Raw genomic sequence first — 15,843 nt, 5'->3', positions numbered from 1 at the left:
ATCTGGAGTAGCGGCCTTATCGTTGCATTCCGTGATGGTTTATACAAAAAAAATATATCTAGACTCCAAGCCAAGATGATCGATTTGTAGTACTGCGGGTTTTAACGCCGCTCGGCAGGTCAGTACTCGAGCGTCACGATGTCCGTCCGGTAACTGAGCTTGTTCTGGTAAGATCCGTATTGCATTGGCGCTCTTACGATGTTGCGCGCTCGGATTGTTCCCGACTGAACCACGCGAGTAATAAACAGCTAAAACTATCAATCAAAGCCCTAAACATCGAGTGGTGACAGTGAGTACATTCGATAACCGATTTATAGAGACGTCACTGGCGAACGTCCGGTAACAACGTGATTGACGTTCACGAGACATACCTACCACTTTGTCTGCGGTCTCAGTATCGTTGGCAGTGGCGCTAAAAAGAAACCATCTTTCTACCGGCCGAGTTGGATGAGACCCTTTTTTTACGAGAGGTGAGATCGTACCGTAGAACAATGCAGATCACAGTGGTTGGTGTGGTGTGTTGTGTGATGGTGCTTTCCTCCCAGAGAGTCCATGCAGAGGGCGATGATGAGGGATCCTCCTGCACGAAGGTGGACTTTGACGAGGCAACGTTGACGTCGCTGCGCAAATGCGACTACATGCAGGAGTTTGTTGTTAAGCGGTACGACGAGTCGGATCACTTTGATCCTTTTCGGCCGGAAGCACAGTACTACCTCTCAAACAAGTGGGAAGGACTTACCTGCGGTGAAACCGTTGCCACGTACGCCTTCAATACGGACACTGAGCTGAGGATGGCGTACAACCTGGTGTTCGATAGTGGCGCTACGCTAGAGGTACGCGTGTTCGACCTGGAGCGCGTGGATCCTGAAAGTAACCCGACATTGGTTGAAGTATGGCGCACGGGCTCGTCTACCGAAGGATGGGGATTCTTTCGCGAGAGGCTCAATAAAACCGTCAAACAGGCGAAGGTAATGCTACAGAATCACGTGCGTCTTCACTTTCGCTTCTATAAACGAGTTCTTTCTTTCATCGACTGGCAGATTCAAATCGAGGCAAACATCAACGCGAAAAGTGATTTGGCTATTGAATACCTAACCATATTCAACTACGAGGTGGAAACGGACGAATGTAGCTCTATCGATGAGTTTTCAACTACCTTAGCTACACCAACGTCCACTGAGGCGGCCTCCACTGAGACGATATCCACAACCGTTTTACCAGAAACATCAACGACCACTGAGCAAACTACAACGACTGAACAGTTGACAACAACAACTTTATCGCCTGAGACAACAACATTAACAACCGAGGAAACATTTCCGACAACCGACTCATCAACCGATGGCGTCACGACATCAACAACCATCCAAGCAAGCGAGGAGTTTACAACGACTTCTATGGAACAAACGTCATCAGCATCCGTCGCGAGTAGTACAACTCACACCACAACGACTACTAACGCCCCGCGAGATGACACTTCAGTGCAACCGTCCTCTAGCCAACCGACAACAGCAACACAAACAACCGAAAGCTCGATTCCTATCTCTTCGACCAGCCCATCAGCTAGCGTGCCAGAAGACACCCGGATGGTATCGTCAGAACAGTGGCTGTGGATGACGCTAACCGCCATGTTCGCGACGCTGTTTGTGATCGTGGGCAGTGGAGCGATCTATCTGTGCTATGTGAACCTCGAGTTGGATCGAATCGTCACACGCCTGCTAGATGAAGCCGATTACTATCCTCAAAAGAAATCCGACATCAACTGTATCGTGTATTGATCCTGCAAGGCTGATGGTAGCGTTAAGGTACTTTAGTGTTCGATTTTCGAGCAAGCTGCAGATACACCACCAGAGACCCTAGTGGGGGATGAGGACAGTTTTCTCAATAACATTAGCGACAACGAACGACAGCAAACGGTTTTTGAACGACCTGCCCCTCGGCTATAATGTGGCTTTATTTCTAGGGAATTGTTCATATAGTAGTAGAATCGTAGCATACGGCAATGTACATCGCTCACCCGGCCCGGTGGCTAAATATTTGTTTTATACCATAAACACTATAAGGCACATCGAAAACAAAAAAAAAACATATATAACGCACATGCGGCAGAGTATTTGTTGGTCGGTGTTGTCCTGCGCAGTCTCTAGTACGGATTGACAGCTGCCAAACCGACACGACCGCTGCTACGCGACACTGGAGGAGGACGCGGTTCAGCGTAACTGTGTCGATAGCCCTTCACGAGGTTAGTCAAGCTCTTGGCCGGCATCATGCGACGTCCGGCATCCATCCGCGGTTCTCGATCCAACCCCGGATAGCGCTCTTCCGGTGTCAGCTCTCGGTAACCCGATCCATTAAGGCTTCCATTCGATCGCGGATGTCCTCTCGGTGCTGGAGGCTCCTCATCCGAGCTCCAGCCGTTACTCTCGTGCGAACTGACGGCCGCAGGTTCCAGCGAACCTCGACGAACCATCGGTGCGTGTTCGGCCTGAGGACGCTTGGCATGCAGCAGTCGTTCCCTCTCGAGACGTTCCTGTTCAAGTCGCTCCTGCTCGTGACGTTCACGCTCCATCTGCTGGAACTTCTCCTTCGCCGTCTGGAAACGGTCCTTCGGCGAGATACGGTGCATCGTGGACTCGGGCGAGCTGGTCCGTATCTCGACGGACTTTTTGCGTGGTTCCGGCTTCCACGAGTCAGCCATCGCAGGAGTCGCAGCAGTAGTCGATTGTCCGTGTTTCGGTGGTGGTTCCTCGCGATGATATCGCCGGCCAGAGACAGGTTCGTGCTCTCCAGCGTATCCTCCAGACATCTCTTGCCTCCAGCGCTCCTCGTACTTGTCCGCCAGCTTGTATCCGCCACGTTTTGGTGCCTCCTCGCGATACTCAGGCTCATTGTACATCTGCCGGCGGTCTCCGTCATCTTCTTCATCGTCATGAGCGTACCGCAGTCGATCGCCAGCTTTGTGCGTTGGTGGCGAACGACGGTAACCCTCTCGCTCGACCTTGAAATCCTGCCGCTCGACAAAGTGATCCGGCCGGGTGTACTTGCTAGTTCTGCCCGGTGCAGGCGCTTGTATGCGCTCCGGCGAGTACTCGCGGTAGTCGACTCGATCGGCATACGCCACCTGAGCTGGTCCACGACGCTCCCCACGGTATTTGCCACTGTCGGCGGAGATCTCGCGATACTTCTGCCGATCAGTTAGGTTCTCGCGGTATCGCTCCCGTTCGTACTCATCCTCGAAGTAACGTCCCGAAACGTGCTGCTGCGTTGGCTTGCCATACTCATACCCAACTTCTCCACGATCGCGATCATCGGCATTTGGATAGCGGCCACTTCGTCGACCACCTCCGTCCCGTTCGTCCATGTACTTCTCCTCCAGCTGGGCGACTTTTTTCTTCCGGTCCTCTAGCCCATATCCGTCCACCGGTTTGAACGCGTTCCGATACCGTGGCGTGTGGTTGGTGATGATGGGTTTCACTTCTTCCTCGCGTGAATTCACCGATCCTTGCAGACTGCGGTCTTCCTCTCGGCTGGAGGAGCGTTGGTGTCGTCCACGACCCGGCTCGTCCCGTACATTTGGGTACAGATAGGTCGTCGGAGGCGGCGCATCCCGATACTTGCTCATACGCGTCACCGGTTGATCATCCAGATAGCGATCGAGCCGCCGACTGCCAGAGTGGTGTTGCCCCGACCCGTTCAGGGCCGGTTCCTGGTCGTTCACCCATTCGTCTTCTGAAAAACGGGAATGCAAAACAAGGAAATTACACACTCTCCGGTTTACTACAACCAGCGGTTTACTAAAACCACCCGCTCGAGGTGTCAACGACTCGCGTGCAGGATGTTCGCACTTGTTACGAATGGCGCTTGTTGCGAGCATTGCGCTTGTTGCTTAATGCTTCCAACACGAACATGATTGTAGTTTCGTTTGTTTTTTTTTTGCTTCTTTGGTTGCTGCTGCCACAATGGCCGGTTGTTTTGCGCGTCGGAACATTGCATCATTAGAAAGCGCCTCGCCGGGGGGGCCATCCACACGGGAAATGCCTCCAAGGTTCCTAAACGGATTGATGCACACGCGTGCGACCGAACGCGCGCGCGCCGCCACATTAACCGGTAGTAATAGTATGCAGTTTTTGCTTCCAAAGTACAACCCACCCCATTAGTGTGCCGCCGATGGAAAGCAAACAAATTGATCTTGCGCCTTCTTCTGCCCCTGAATGGTACATGGAGTGAAAGTTCAAGCGACAGTAGCTACTTGCCTCCAGCTGGTTTGACTTGTTTCGCGTTTTACACCGCGTACTAGGTGGCCCTCGGCAGATGAGAGAAGCGAATAAATAATGCTAAATCGCGGCGCGAGCCCGCTTTTCCATTTCTAATTAATTAACCTCGTGAGAAAGCGGCCTAACACGTTTACCGCCGTCGCCGCCAGGGGGCATCGCAGTTCAGGTTGGCCCAAGGTTCACGAAACACTCACATGGTCGCTAACGAGAAGAGAACGAGCTTACTTACCGCTGGAACTCTGCGGTTCGTGGCGTTCCGGGCTCGGGGCCAGGTCGGAACCGATGCCGGAAGATCCGCGAGACGACACGCCGTGCTTCTGGTTGCCACCCGTAACCGGGGTGATCGAGCCGGCCAAACATCCGTTCCGGAATCTGTCACAATGAAGCGTAATGGAACGAGTCCTTCAGAATCACCCTGTGCTCTGGGTCGAAGTTCTTAACGGCATCGTACTTACCGTCGTGCAGCAGCATCAGTTTGTGCCGGAGGTCCGTGGTTCTTGTGCTCAGGAGCGTCCTTCGTGGGCAACAGCAGTGGAACACCTCCACTCAGCTTCTCTCGCAGCTCAGCCGCCAAGGAATCGTACAACTTTGACTGACTGACGAGCGGCGACACAGGTCCTGATGTAGGTGAATGCTGCGACTGATGTTGCTGATCCTCGGAACACTCGGATTCACGCGTGCTAGCCGTACCGGTGTCACTTCCGTGCGATGAATCCGGGAAACGTCGTGGAGACTCGAACCGTCGGACTGCACGCTTACGTCCATCCACCACCGGCCCTGGACCACCACCGGTCAATTGAGCCGCCAAACCCAACCTGCCGGAGAGAACAACCGAAAAAGGCCACGATTAACGATCTGGAGGGGTGCTTTTGGAAGCGAATGTTTACCGTGCCCTCAGGCGGCACTTAAGGGCGCGACAACGACCCCTTTCGATGAGGGGTGAGCAAAAAAAAATGTGAAAGTGAAACACACTCGCGCGCGGATTCGAGTGTCAAAACGCAATCGATGCGCTCGAGAAGGGGTGAAATTTTCACCACTCGCGTGATATTCGGAGGATGATTAATATTTTCCCAAAAAACACGGCTGAACCCGCGCTTCACGTGAGTGTGGCCGTGTCTTGAGCCCCGATGGGAATGCTTGCCGCTGACGAAGGTGATAAATTGATGAGGTCCCATTCAAACATACGCGCGTCTTGAAAGACGGCGAACGGTTTTAATTCCGATTGCGCTCGCTCTCGAAGTGGTGCCACGGTGGTGTCCTCTTGTGCTTCTGCTGACTCACGGCAAAGGCCCAAACCAAAGGCCCCCATTGCGAATGGTTCGTTACGGTTCGAACGACCGAGTTCGATACGGACGGCATCTAGGCCGGGACGGTGCTGACAACATGGCGACAATCACTCGACGCGAGCGCGACCATCGGTTTCCTAACCGTTGGTTGAGAAATCTCCGGTGGTGCGAAATCGTCCACCACAGGAATTCCACCATCGATCCATCGCACAACGGCACCGTGAGCAAGTGCCACGAGGAGCGTGTGTCCTCGGCCCTCGCCCCAGGCAGGAGGCCGGTTTTGAGCCGTTGCAGGTTGCTCGTACCCGTTGACCCAAATCCCAGGCCACCATCCACGACAGATTCACTTTCCACGCGGACTTGACGCAGCAGCCGCTGGAAGAGGGAAACCCGCACCGGAGGCAAGAAGAAACTCAAACCCAACGCAACCCAACGCATCGCGAAAGCACCGTTGCGAAGGGATGTGGCGGAAATGGAACCTACCTCCGTGCCATGCCAACACCCGAGCCGGGCGGTGAGACGATGAACGGGAAAGAAAATGGAAAGTGAGCGGCCATTGCTTGAAGCAACCGTTTTATGCTCTTTTTTTTCTACCCTCGTTTTCTTCTTCTTTGCTCAACAACGCACTCACTTTTTTTTTGTAATGTGCACACCGATGGTCCGATTTGCTCAATGGCCGGTCAGGCCGCGTTGGCACGCAATTGATAAAATCTCGCACTAACTCCAATGGCCGTCAATGAACGCGCACGCGCTGCCCGTGGAATGTCGATCAGCGATCGTTCCGACGAGGGCACGAACAATCGTTCGCGAACCGTACGGCGAAGAAAAAAAAACAAACGCTCACAGATATGATAATAATGAAGACAAAAAAAAGCACGAAACAAGGACGCCAACCACCGTTGTCGGGGTTCTGAAATATGCGCTTATGCAATTCTTTATGGCGCGTGGTTCCGACACGCGGTCGGTGATCGAAATTCGAAACGCTCCACCGTCACCAAACGGTGGTTCCATCCACGCAAAAGGGCTACGCAACACGCGCCTCGGAAAAGGCAATCGTGCGTCGGGGGCTAGCGTTTGACGAAACACAACTCGCGCGAAACCTCGCCGGAGCCCAATCGATACGTTCCAATCCAATCGGGGTTTAAAATGGGCTAATAATGATTGCACGTCAAACTTTGGAGCGTTGTTTTACAACGCTCCACTGCTGGAAGTGGACGACCTGTGAAGCATTTACAATCGGCTGGGGCAATAAAAAAGAGAAACACAAAACGAGTGCGAGAGAGAGAGAGGCTTAAAAACAGCTTTACCCACCGCTAAATGTGACGATTCTCGGTGGAGACTTGAACGCCATTTAAGCGACGAACCCCCTCGTCGGACGGAATGCCACACGAGGGAAAACCAATTTCTCGTCCATCTCGTTAGACGCTTCCTTTTTGGTTCGTCACCGACGCAAAAGCCCCACGTCCCACACTTCTCCGAAATTGCACCCACCCCTTTGGAGGAGAGCGTTTTTATTACACCGATAGCGTACCGTTGCGCACGAACCGTCGGGACGGATATTGTGCCAAAACGTGCGATCGCCGCAGTCGAAAGGTCTGCTGGCGAATTCGTAACACGGCGGTTGTTTTATTTGCGCCTTTCTCCCCCTGGGCAGATCGACTGCGTGGCCCCTAAGGAAAGTGAAACGTCCTCGCGGAAGGTTTGAACCTTTGTGCCGCGAGTAAGCTTTCGGTTGAGATCGATCCCAAAATGCGCTTTCAGATCCCCCCATTCCACTCGGACGGGCGGCCAATGGGCAAAGGCAAATAAATTTTCGAATTAACTGACGTTTAATTACGCGCGCACGCACGCACGCACGCACCTTGGCCCACCGGGGTGAAAGTGCCGGGGAGAAAAGCCCAATAGAAACAATTGCCCCCAGTGCGCGTGAAATCGATACGATAATATTTAGCGAGCTCCATTCGGGGATGGTAAATTGGGAAATTTCATCTCCAACCATGCTAATGTGCCGACTGGCCGGTCGGCTGACCAGCTCGAACGAAAGTGGCTGCTCTAATTTAGATTTTGAGTTTCGTTTCACTTCTTAAGATGTGTATACTTTTTTTTTGCTCTCAGTTCCACCCCAAAAATCAGTTCACATCCGTTTTTCTGCACACAGTTCGTTCGCGTTTTTTTCTTTCTTCTTGGGCTATTTGTTAATTGTTGCGATTGCGCAGCCTCCCCGTGGTTTTTCGTTTCTCCGGAGGTCTGATGGACCGTTTGGAGGGCGAAAAAAAATGACCCACACGATGCGTCGCACCCATTCCAAACTGTCAACTCGTCAGTGTCGTGACGTGGACTTTAAAACAAACACTCCCCTAACAATCGAAACCGGTGGTTTTCCGGCCCGAGCAAAAAAAAAGCCCTCGCCATTCAGCTCCCGACCCAATCATCGAAAAAAAACACAACCCACGAAACAAACCATGGCACACGCACGAACCAAAGCGCAAGCTCCCATTTCCAGCGGGTAATCGTAGGGCACGATTTTTGTGAGTGAAGCTCGTGGAGGACTGTTAGGTCGAACCTTGTGGTAGGGATCGTGCCACCGATCACGTGCTGGAGTTGAGCGAAACCACGATCGATCGCGTGTTATACAATTTCGAGCCCCTCAACGTGAGGTCACGCCCTCGCGAGTGTACCGTGAACTTGGAGTGGGTTTGTTTCATTTTTTGTGTGTTTGATTTTGTTGTTTGTTTAGCAATCGAGCGAATGCTTAAGCCCTCACTTAAGGGCGCTAAAGCTGGCGGCATGCAGCGTTGGTGAATAGCATTGTGAGCCCATTTTCGATCGTCTTCCGGGGTTGCACATTAAATGAACTATGAACTAAACTATGCACACTAGCGACATCAAAGCAACCTGGTCGTGTTCTGTCACAAAACAAACCCAAGCCTACTAAGAGCGTGTGGCATCGAGAAACACTTCAACCAGCTGCACTCCCGCAGTTGACCTCAATTTACGGAGTAAAACAAGAAAAAAGCTTAGATAAGGCACAATGGCCCGAGGACGTGCCGCAGAGCGCATCTTCGCTCCCAACTCCCACTCCAGGGAGAGGCAGAAACAAGAGCATGAACAGTTTCTCAATCCATCACCCCGTAATTATGGCGCCAAGCGAAGGCACCCCAAGCTTTGGGCTCGGGAAAAAAAAAACTCACCGAAGGAAACCGAAGGTGCCCGCTGGGTGGGGGAGGCTAGGGAAAATGCAAGAAAAACATGAAAACGAAATAAACGCAACGAAACCACATCGAGAGCGCGCACAACCATTCAATTCATCTGCCATACCCATCTTGGGTTTCCCTTTCCCCTCTACCATCCACCTTCACCCCCTGCTAACCACCCGTTCCCCTGTCTCTTGCCCAGCGGCACCACACCGAAGGCCGGGGTGGATTAACTGATTTCGTTTCTTTATCGCGCCCTCCACCCCAGCGGGCGTGGGGTTGAGATATCATCGCCTGGAAATGTGGCACCGGAGGGTGACCTGGGCCACTGGGAGCCGTTCCCCAGGGGGGAGTTGTAATTTGTAATGAGATCACCTCGAGATAGATTTGGAAAAAGTGGGCCCCAAAACAGCCCGGACCGCCATTGTGCCGTGACCAAGTTCTGCGAGCGGGTGACGCGTTTTTAATGGATTTAAAAACCTCGCTTGATTTCTTTTCATTTTCACAGCCCAGTAGGGCCCGCCGGCGGAGGCCATCGCTGGGAAATGGTGCAACCGCGTTAATTCGATCGAGATATGCTAATCGCTCGGCGCGGATAAGTACGGGTCCTCGAAACAATTAGCTCTTACGGGCGCTTTTGTTCGTCGCAGCCTAAGGCTAATTTTGTCGTGGAAGGCAGAAGAAAAAAAAACGAAACAGGTGCCGAGAAATGGTTGCCCAAGCGAACCCGGGAGCAATTAATTATTAGGTTGAGCAAGAATAATTTTCCAACTTGCTTTTGTCAATGTGATTTTGAGATTCGAAACACGTCTTATTGCACAATACTGCCGCTGTTGGCACATTCCGTGCAAACCTGTCACTTTTCTCTTTCGCTCCTTTCACATCATCAAACGGCAGTTAAGAGGCAAATAATTTTCTGCATCATTATTTCCCGATTAACACCGAGTAAAAAGATTCAAAAACATATTTTTGAAGCCCAGAATACTCGCCATTAGCTGGAATAGTGCTGGAATAAAGGACTTCAGTTCCAACACTTGATTTAAACTGAACGATCACGCCCGATTGTTGAATAGTGTGGTTGGAGACATGCCCCAGTGTAGAACGAAGTAGTCCAACGAAAAGTCATGAATCTCGTTTTGTTCCTAGCGTTTGCCATCTGTTGCCAGGCTCAGGTAAGTTGTCCCCTGTGGCTGTGAAGGACATTGTTGAAAAATGACCATCTCCGCCATCAGCATTCTACACAAGATGCCGTGCCCAGTGAGGACGTCGGCCGGGAAAATTCTACCACTTCCAAGCAATGGAAATCGTTAACTCTTTCAAACTCTTGGGCGGCTAAGGCTGCTAGTGCGATCGTAAGTGAGCCGCAATTTGCCAGTCCGATCGAGCAGTTAATTGTAGATTTTTCCTTTCGAAATGTAGACCCCAACTGTGAAAACTCCAATGGTAGGTTTTAGCTGTTTTGCATGAGAGGAGACTTCGAAAGAATGAATGGTATGTATGTGCTTTTTTGTGCTCCTTCTAAATTTTCTCTCAATAGCAGACAACCGTCAAGAGTGGTACTACTCCTCGCCTGTCGACGTCTACAACCCGCCGTTCTGGACAGGTAATATTCGAGGGTCGTCATTGCCAGCACGACAGCATTTCACTTCTTCGTATCAATATCTTTACAGCAAGTCAACCAACCAAGTACCACGCCTGGAAAATCAACAACTACGGTGAAGCGGTCTGCACAGGTACGTAATGGATATAAGAAATTGTACATACGACTCGACAACTCTTTATGGCCTTATTCATTCATGTTTTCTGGTATAGTTAGCCAACCCACCTAGCACCACGCCTGGAAAGTCGGCAACAACGACAAAACGCTCTGCACAGGTACGTTTCGAACATGTGATTGCTAGCCAAAATGAGCTCTAATCTACAATTTTTGTTGGGTCATTTGCATCATTATTATTGGTGCAGTTAGTCAATCAACCAACTGGCACTACACCAAAGTTCGGGACTACGAAAGCAGGCCCAACGACCCAACGATCCGGGCAGGTAGTGTTCCTAATGAAAATTCGCATGCTTTCTATTTCCACTACGTTTTTTCATTTATTTTAATTGGTTTACACGACCACAAAGGGGAAAAATGCTGTAAGGCTGTTCTATTCTTGAAACAGATTCAGACATTTCAATACCTCTTCCGTTACAGATCACCAACGTAGCTCCCGTTCGAGCAGCTACGGTAAGTGTTAAATCGATCTTCTTTGAAAACAATTATAAAAAATACGTTCTCCTTCCCCAGACGGCTCGAACTCCCACTACAACGGGCAAGGTTGGATCGCAGGTTAGTGACACTTCATCGTCTTTTCAAACCACCGCAAAGCAAACGGTGTATCTCGACGGTAGCGAATTTCAAGGTGTGACAAATTTCATTCTCAATTTTTCCCCATTCAGCAGTCTAGAACAACGACACTGGCCCGCGGAGTGCCGCAGGTAAGTCTCATGCTCCAGCACACTTAGCAACAGAACAGTCTCTAATGCGTGAGTTCGGTGTGTTACAGAAATTGAAAGAAGCTCCCTCGGTAAGTATGCTTATTCTCTTCCAGATTTCGCATGTTCTTAACGGTCCGATCCCGGATCTTAGACACCCCGTGGAACAACCACCCGGCCTACTACGACTACTATGATGATTCGTACAACTCCAACTATGCTTCGTTCGGTAAGCGAGGCGTAACTTTAATTAAACACGTAAATCATCTCGCAAACTCTCCTTAAACTTCCGCCATCAGGATGGAATAATTCCGTATTCGGCATATTCAATCAACGGATTCGCGCCGTACGCCTACAGGGCTCCTGTGTTTGGTGGCGGTATGCTATACTCATTTCCAATGTACGTGGATACTTCCAGTGGGTCGACAACAACGGCACCATCAACGGTGGCTTCAATTTTGACAACCATGAGTAATCCAACGACATCCAGCAACTCAACGAACGTCACAGTACCACTAGGTCCTCAGGGGAACGAAACATCGACGTCGACATTGTCTCCAACGTCGACTTTGGCTCCAACGTCGACATTGGCTCCAACGACGTCGTTGACTTCGACAGCTTCAGGGATTCCGACGACGTCGGTGACTCCAATGACGTCGCTGGCTCCGATAACAACCATGGCAACAAATCTCAGCAATACGACTGATCCTGCCGATTTTGAGGAAGTCGAAGAAGAGACACCCACAACCACGTCCGCGAACTACGAGGACCTATACGTGGATGAAGCTTCCACGTTAGAGACGATGGAAGTAACTACCGTGAAGGGTTCGCACGAATCGATCACCAACGGCACTACCTCTACTCACAACCCGAACCTGATCCGTAAGCGTCGTAAAAAGACAACTCCTGCGAGCTTTCCTACAACCACCGTCAGCACGGACAATGGGTTGATGCGTGTACGGTTGCGTCGGAAGAAAACCACCCTCGCACCCTCGGTGGAGCCAACCATCTCCAGCTAAACCTGCGATGGCCAATGACCTCGAAAGGGTGGACGAGAACTGCTCCGGGAAAACCATACCTAACCAAACGCACACGACAATAAAATTAACCATGCAAATGAGGGTAGTTAAGCGTCCGATGTTGCGATTTCCTTACGTTCCTCAGCAAGAGCTCTAGAGAAGAAAAAAAAAACACCCAAAAATGAACATCAAAACGCACTTAAATTGAACGTCGCCATTAACGACGAAAAAACGAGTGCCACCGTTTATGAGCAAATGCGTGGCCGTAAACAAAGTAATCAGCAGGCATATTTTGAATTCTTCCGTCTCTGGGAACGTCACCTTCTCATTGGTTACAACTCCATTTGGAGATGGTGGGTTTTGGTCCCGACGCCATTTCTGTCCAGTCGGGAGAGTCTTCACACATTTGGCATGGCATGCTCGGATAAAAAGACACATGCTTATGTCACTCCGTACTCCGAAGCAGGCCATCGGTGAGTTTCCAGACACTCGGATCGGGAGTGTCAAAACTCTGCCATCCACAGGTCCGTTACGTGAAAACAAGTCTCCCCGATGGGGCAAGAATTGAATCACGATTAGCGTTGATTAGTATCGGTCCGTCAATAGGCCGCCCAGAATCGGGCTCCGGCCTCAAAACCTCAATCCCGCGCCCAGAGGATCCCGATTAGGATCGGTAAGGCGGGCGTTACGTAACGCCCTGTTGGGGAGGGCTATCAACAGAAGCGCCACCGTTGGGCTCGGCCACCAAAAGCTCGATGTGCCGTCCATGTTCGTTACGCAACAGTTGTCGCCCGATCGCAACCCCGGATCGGGTCGGTAAATGACGGGCATATTTTCAGCGATCCAGCGCAAAACTTGCGAGCCCTATCGTGGTGTGATGCAACCGTAATTGGGACGCGGCATCTGCCACGGTGCAAAACGTGTCACCGAGCAGATTTTGCGAAAAAAAAATCCATCGGATCGCGCGAAAGTCGTCCCAGCGATGGGGCTTGTAACCATAAAGCGCGCCCGAGCCCGCCGGTAATTAGACAAACCGCGACCGAAAAGGGTAATTGCTGCAGCGAGTGAGAGGTCCAGTAATAAAGGGAGAAAGATCGAGGCTTGGCAAACGAGCTTTAACGTGCAAACATCAGGACCATGCTCGAGTACGTGTCGCCTTTCAATGAGGTTCGTCTAACCTCATGAAACCTGGTCTATTCCACCAGGGTGTCTCTGTTATAGAGTGGAAAGAAAACTAAATTCCACTACACACCCATCGGTGGGCACTCCCTGTAGCAGGTGTCCGACCCCTCCGAGAAGGCTCGCTTAAGCCCTCGCTATCGAAACAAAAACACAAACGATCGTAAACGTCAAAAACGTCAACGCACGTCGCCCCAGAAATGCGGTCAATCTGAACCATTCACGGGCTCCAACCGACCAGGCTTGGTGTTGGCAGCTTTTCTCTAATTTCGCGCCACAATCCCGGCGTGCGAACGTGCGGCTCGAACTCGGATTGAAGTGCGCACTCGACTCTATCAACGATTAGCGCACCGAGTGTCCGACACTAATCCATACGTTTCGCCGCTTTTAATTGCACGTGAGATAATTTTTCGCCATTTTCGGCCGCGCTTTTCCTTCGCGCTTTTCTTCGCTTGTCCGCTCCTACTTTTTTCCCCTGGGAGTGGGGACTTTCGGTTTGCTTTTTTTTTTCGCCCGCGTGCGTGCGCGTAACGATATTCCCTCCTTTTGTGCAAGTTGCGTTTCGTCAAGCCGCTCATATCTAGCGTATCCCGTTTCGTGTTGTTTTCTTTTTTTATTTTTTACATCGCAAAAATCTCTCTCTCTTACTGGCCGCAAGAGCGCTACTAATGGCGGTGTTGCCGCTAGTACAGAGCGTTTTGGTTATGCAATCTCGTGCCCTGCTCGAAAATGCATTACTCGAGCGGGTTTCTAATTACGCACCATTTCTTTTCATTTTTTTCCCAACTTTTTTTGGGGAAAAATAGAGGGGCAAGCCATCAATCAGCCCCAGCTGGCACGACGAGCGATTTTCTCCATAAGCGGTGAAAATGGGCAAACCACCTCCGCGACTAGAACGTGCTCGGTTTCATTGCGTGGTGTTGCTGCTTTTCTTTCGCGTATTTTACGCACTAAGCCACGAGTTCCGTGGCGCTTATGATGGATTGATTCTAGTCCGACGAACGATCGTGTGGTCGGTGAAAATCGGTGAAAAGTGAATCGAAGAGGGAGCGTTTAGATAGATTTCCCATACCGTTAACCGCACGGAGCCGCAAATTGATCCATTATTCCGCGAGAGACGCGTGCACCGCGAGAAACAACTGCGCTGTGCTAAGAAACAGACTACGGAACGTTACGCGAGCAAAAACGAATGAAAAAAAAAATACCTCAACCCAATTTAACTTGCATCGGACCGTACTAATGCATCGGAAATGATAAGCCACTGTTTGGCAGCCGAAAAACTGTTCCCAATTTCCGGCACCAGGTGCTCCCGATAACCCCGGGGTCTCCCTTCAAGTGGGTCAGCTTGTTTTTTTTCGCTTCTACCAAAGCGCATCTCCGTTCGGTCGGATCTGGATCAAGCTCCGGAGCTTCCTGTAACGGGAACGCCGGAACTTTCGTTACGCCACAGCTGCCCGGCTTGGCCCTATATTACTGTTACGGCTTTCCTTACAAATCGACCGCATAAAAACCGCGACGATGCGGTCTGCGGAAAATTCGACTCACACCCGCCTCCCAGAAGGTGGTCTTCTGACGTTCACCACCCCAGCCATCTTGCGGTGCAAATGAGGTTGACGCGCGCGACGACTGCAGATAGAAGAAAGCGACCAACTTCCCCAGACTTACCGTGCTTCCAGTTCAGTGAATCGCTTCTGATTTTCCGGCCGGTTAATCAACACCTGCAGCTGCTCGTGCAGGGCCTGTGCGGTGTGTTCCGAGTCGCAACGGTACGCGTGCACGTGCAGCGGACATTTGGTGGCCGGATTGTACAACAGCAACGTGCAGGCCACGATGTCCTCTGTCTGCACCGAACAGGTGATGGCTCCGTGTGGGATGAAGTGCTTAGCCGAGCCCTATGGTGAGATAAACCCAATGATCACTCAATGTGTCAGGAACAACCTCCAAGAGAGCGTCGACTTACCTGCACGATCTTCAATCCCTTGTGCGACACCTGCAATGTCACCTTGAGTGGTTCCTGCTCCTTTGCCTTCTCTACCATGCGAGGGATCATCGGTAGAAGCGTCCGGGTGCCTCGCAGTGCCTTGGCCTCCTGTGCGCCAAGGAACCACACGTAGTAGGACGCCTTCTGGACATCCTTACGCAATCGAAGCGCCATCTTGCGGGCGCTGGTGTCTTCCTGTTTTGAGTTGTTGTTAGTGCAGTGTGCGTCTCTGTCGATCGACTAGCTACAGTGTGGAACGGTCCGTAGCAGCACTGCTTCTCATTATCCGTTGCAATTGGCTAAACCAAGAAGAAGAGGAAAGAAAGCACGTTAAAAAAGTTCATCTAATTAGAAACGGTGACATAATTAGCTTGCGCCAGCACGTGCAAGAAAGCAGTCAATTACGAAGGGGTTTATAAACCGAACCAACACCAA

The 15,843-nt window shown here is 51.1% G+C and overlaps 2 protein-coding genes across 2 annotated transcripts; one reads left to right on the top strand and one right to left on the bottom strand.

The window, feature by feature from the left end:
* Window positions 1-491: 491 nt before the first annotated feature.
* Window positions 492-1,778, top strand: LOC128730652 (uncharacterized). Its single transcript, XM_053823730.1, has 2 exons — window positions 492-968; window positions 1,041-1,778. The coding sequence occupies exons 1-2, from the start codon at window positions 492-494 to the stop codon at window positions 1,776-1,778; spliced, it is 1,215 nt and encodes a 404-aa protein (XP_053679705.1).
* A 332-nt stretch (window positions 1,779-2,110) lies between these two features.
* On the bottom strand, window positions 2,111-15,582 carry LOC128731588 (uncharacterized). Its single transcript, XM_053824718.1, has 5 exons — window positions 15,388-15,582; window positions 15,093-15,319; window positions 4,730-5,089; window positions 4,504-4,646; window positions 2,111-3,729 (listed from the first exon to the last, which is right to left on the bottom strand). The coding sequence occupies exons 1-5, from the start codon at window positions 15,580-15,582 to the stop codon at window positions 2,144-2,146; spliced, it is 2,511 nt and encodes an 836-aa protein (XP_053680693.1). The 3' UTR covers window positions 2,111-2,143.
* Window positions 15,583-15,843: the final 261 nt, after the last annotated feature.

This window comes from Anopheles nili, chromosome 2 (assembly GCF_943737925.1).
Source record: "Anopheles nili chromosome 2, idAnoNiliSN_F5_01, whole genome shotgun sequence".
Taxonomy (NCBI): domain Eukaryota; kingdom Metazoa; phylum Arthropoda; class Insecta; order Diptera; family Culicidae; genus Anopheles; species Anopheles nili.
Note: the sequence above shows the minus strand (reverse complement) of the source record. Positions and strands in the feature narration are given on the sequence as shown.

What these genes read in the sequence shown, in the direction of transcription:
- LOC128730652 (XM_053823730.1), top strand. Translation starts at nt 492, where the DNA reads ATGCAGATCACAGTGGTTGGTGTGGTGTGTTGTGTGATGGTGCTTTCC. An exon ending in AAACCGTCAAACAGGCGAAG is followed by an intron (nt 969 to 1,040) that starts GTAATGCTACAG and finishes ATCGACTGGCAG; the next exon opens with ATTCAAATCGAGGCAAACAT.
- LOC128731588 (XM_053824718.1), bottom strand. Translation starts at nt 15,582, where the DNA reads ATGGCGCTTCGATTGCGTAAGGATGTCCAGAAGGCGTCCTACTACGTG. An exon ending in TTCACTGAACTGGAAGCACG is followed by an intron (nt 5,090 to 15,092) that starts GTAAGTCTGGGG and finishes TCTCTCCGGCAG; the next exon opens with GTTGGGTTTGGCGGCTCAAT. An exon ending in CGAACCGCAGAGTTCCAGCG is followed by an intron (nt 3,730 to 4,503) that starts GTAAGTAAGCTC and finishes CCCGTTTTTCAG; the next exon opens with AAGACGAATGGGTGAACGAC.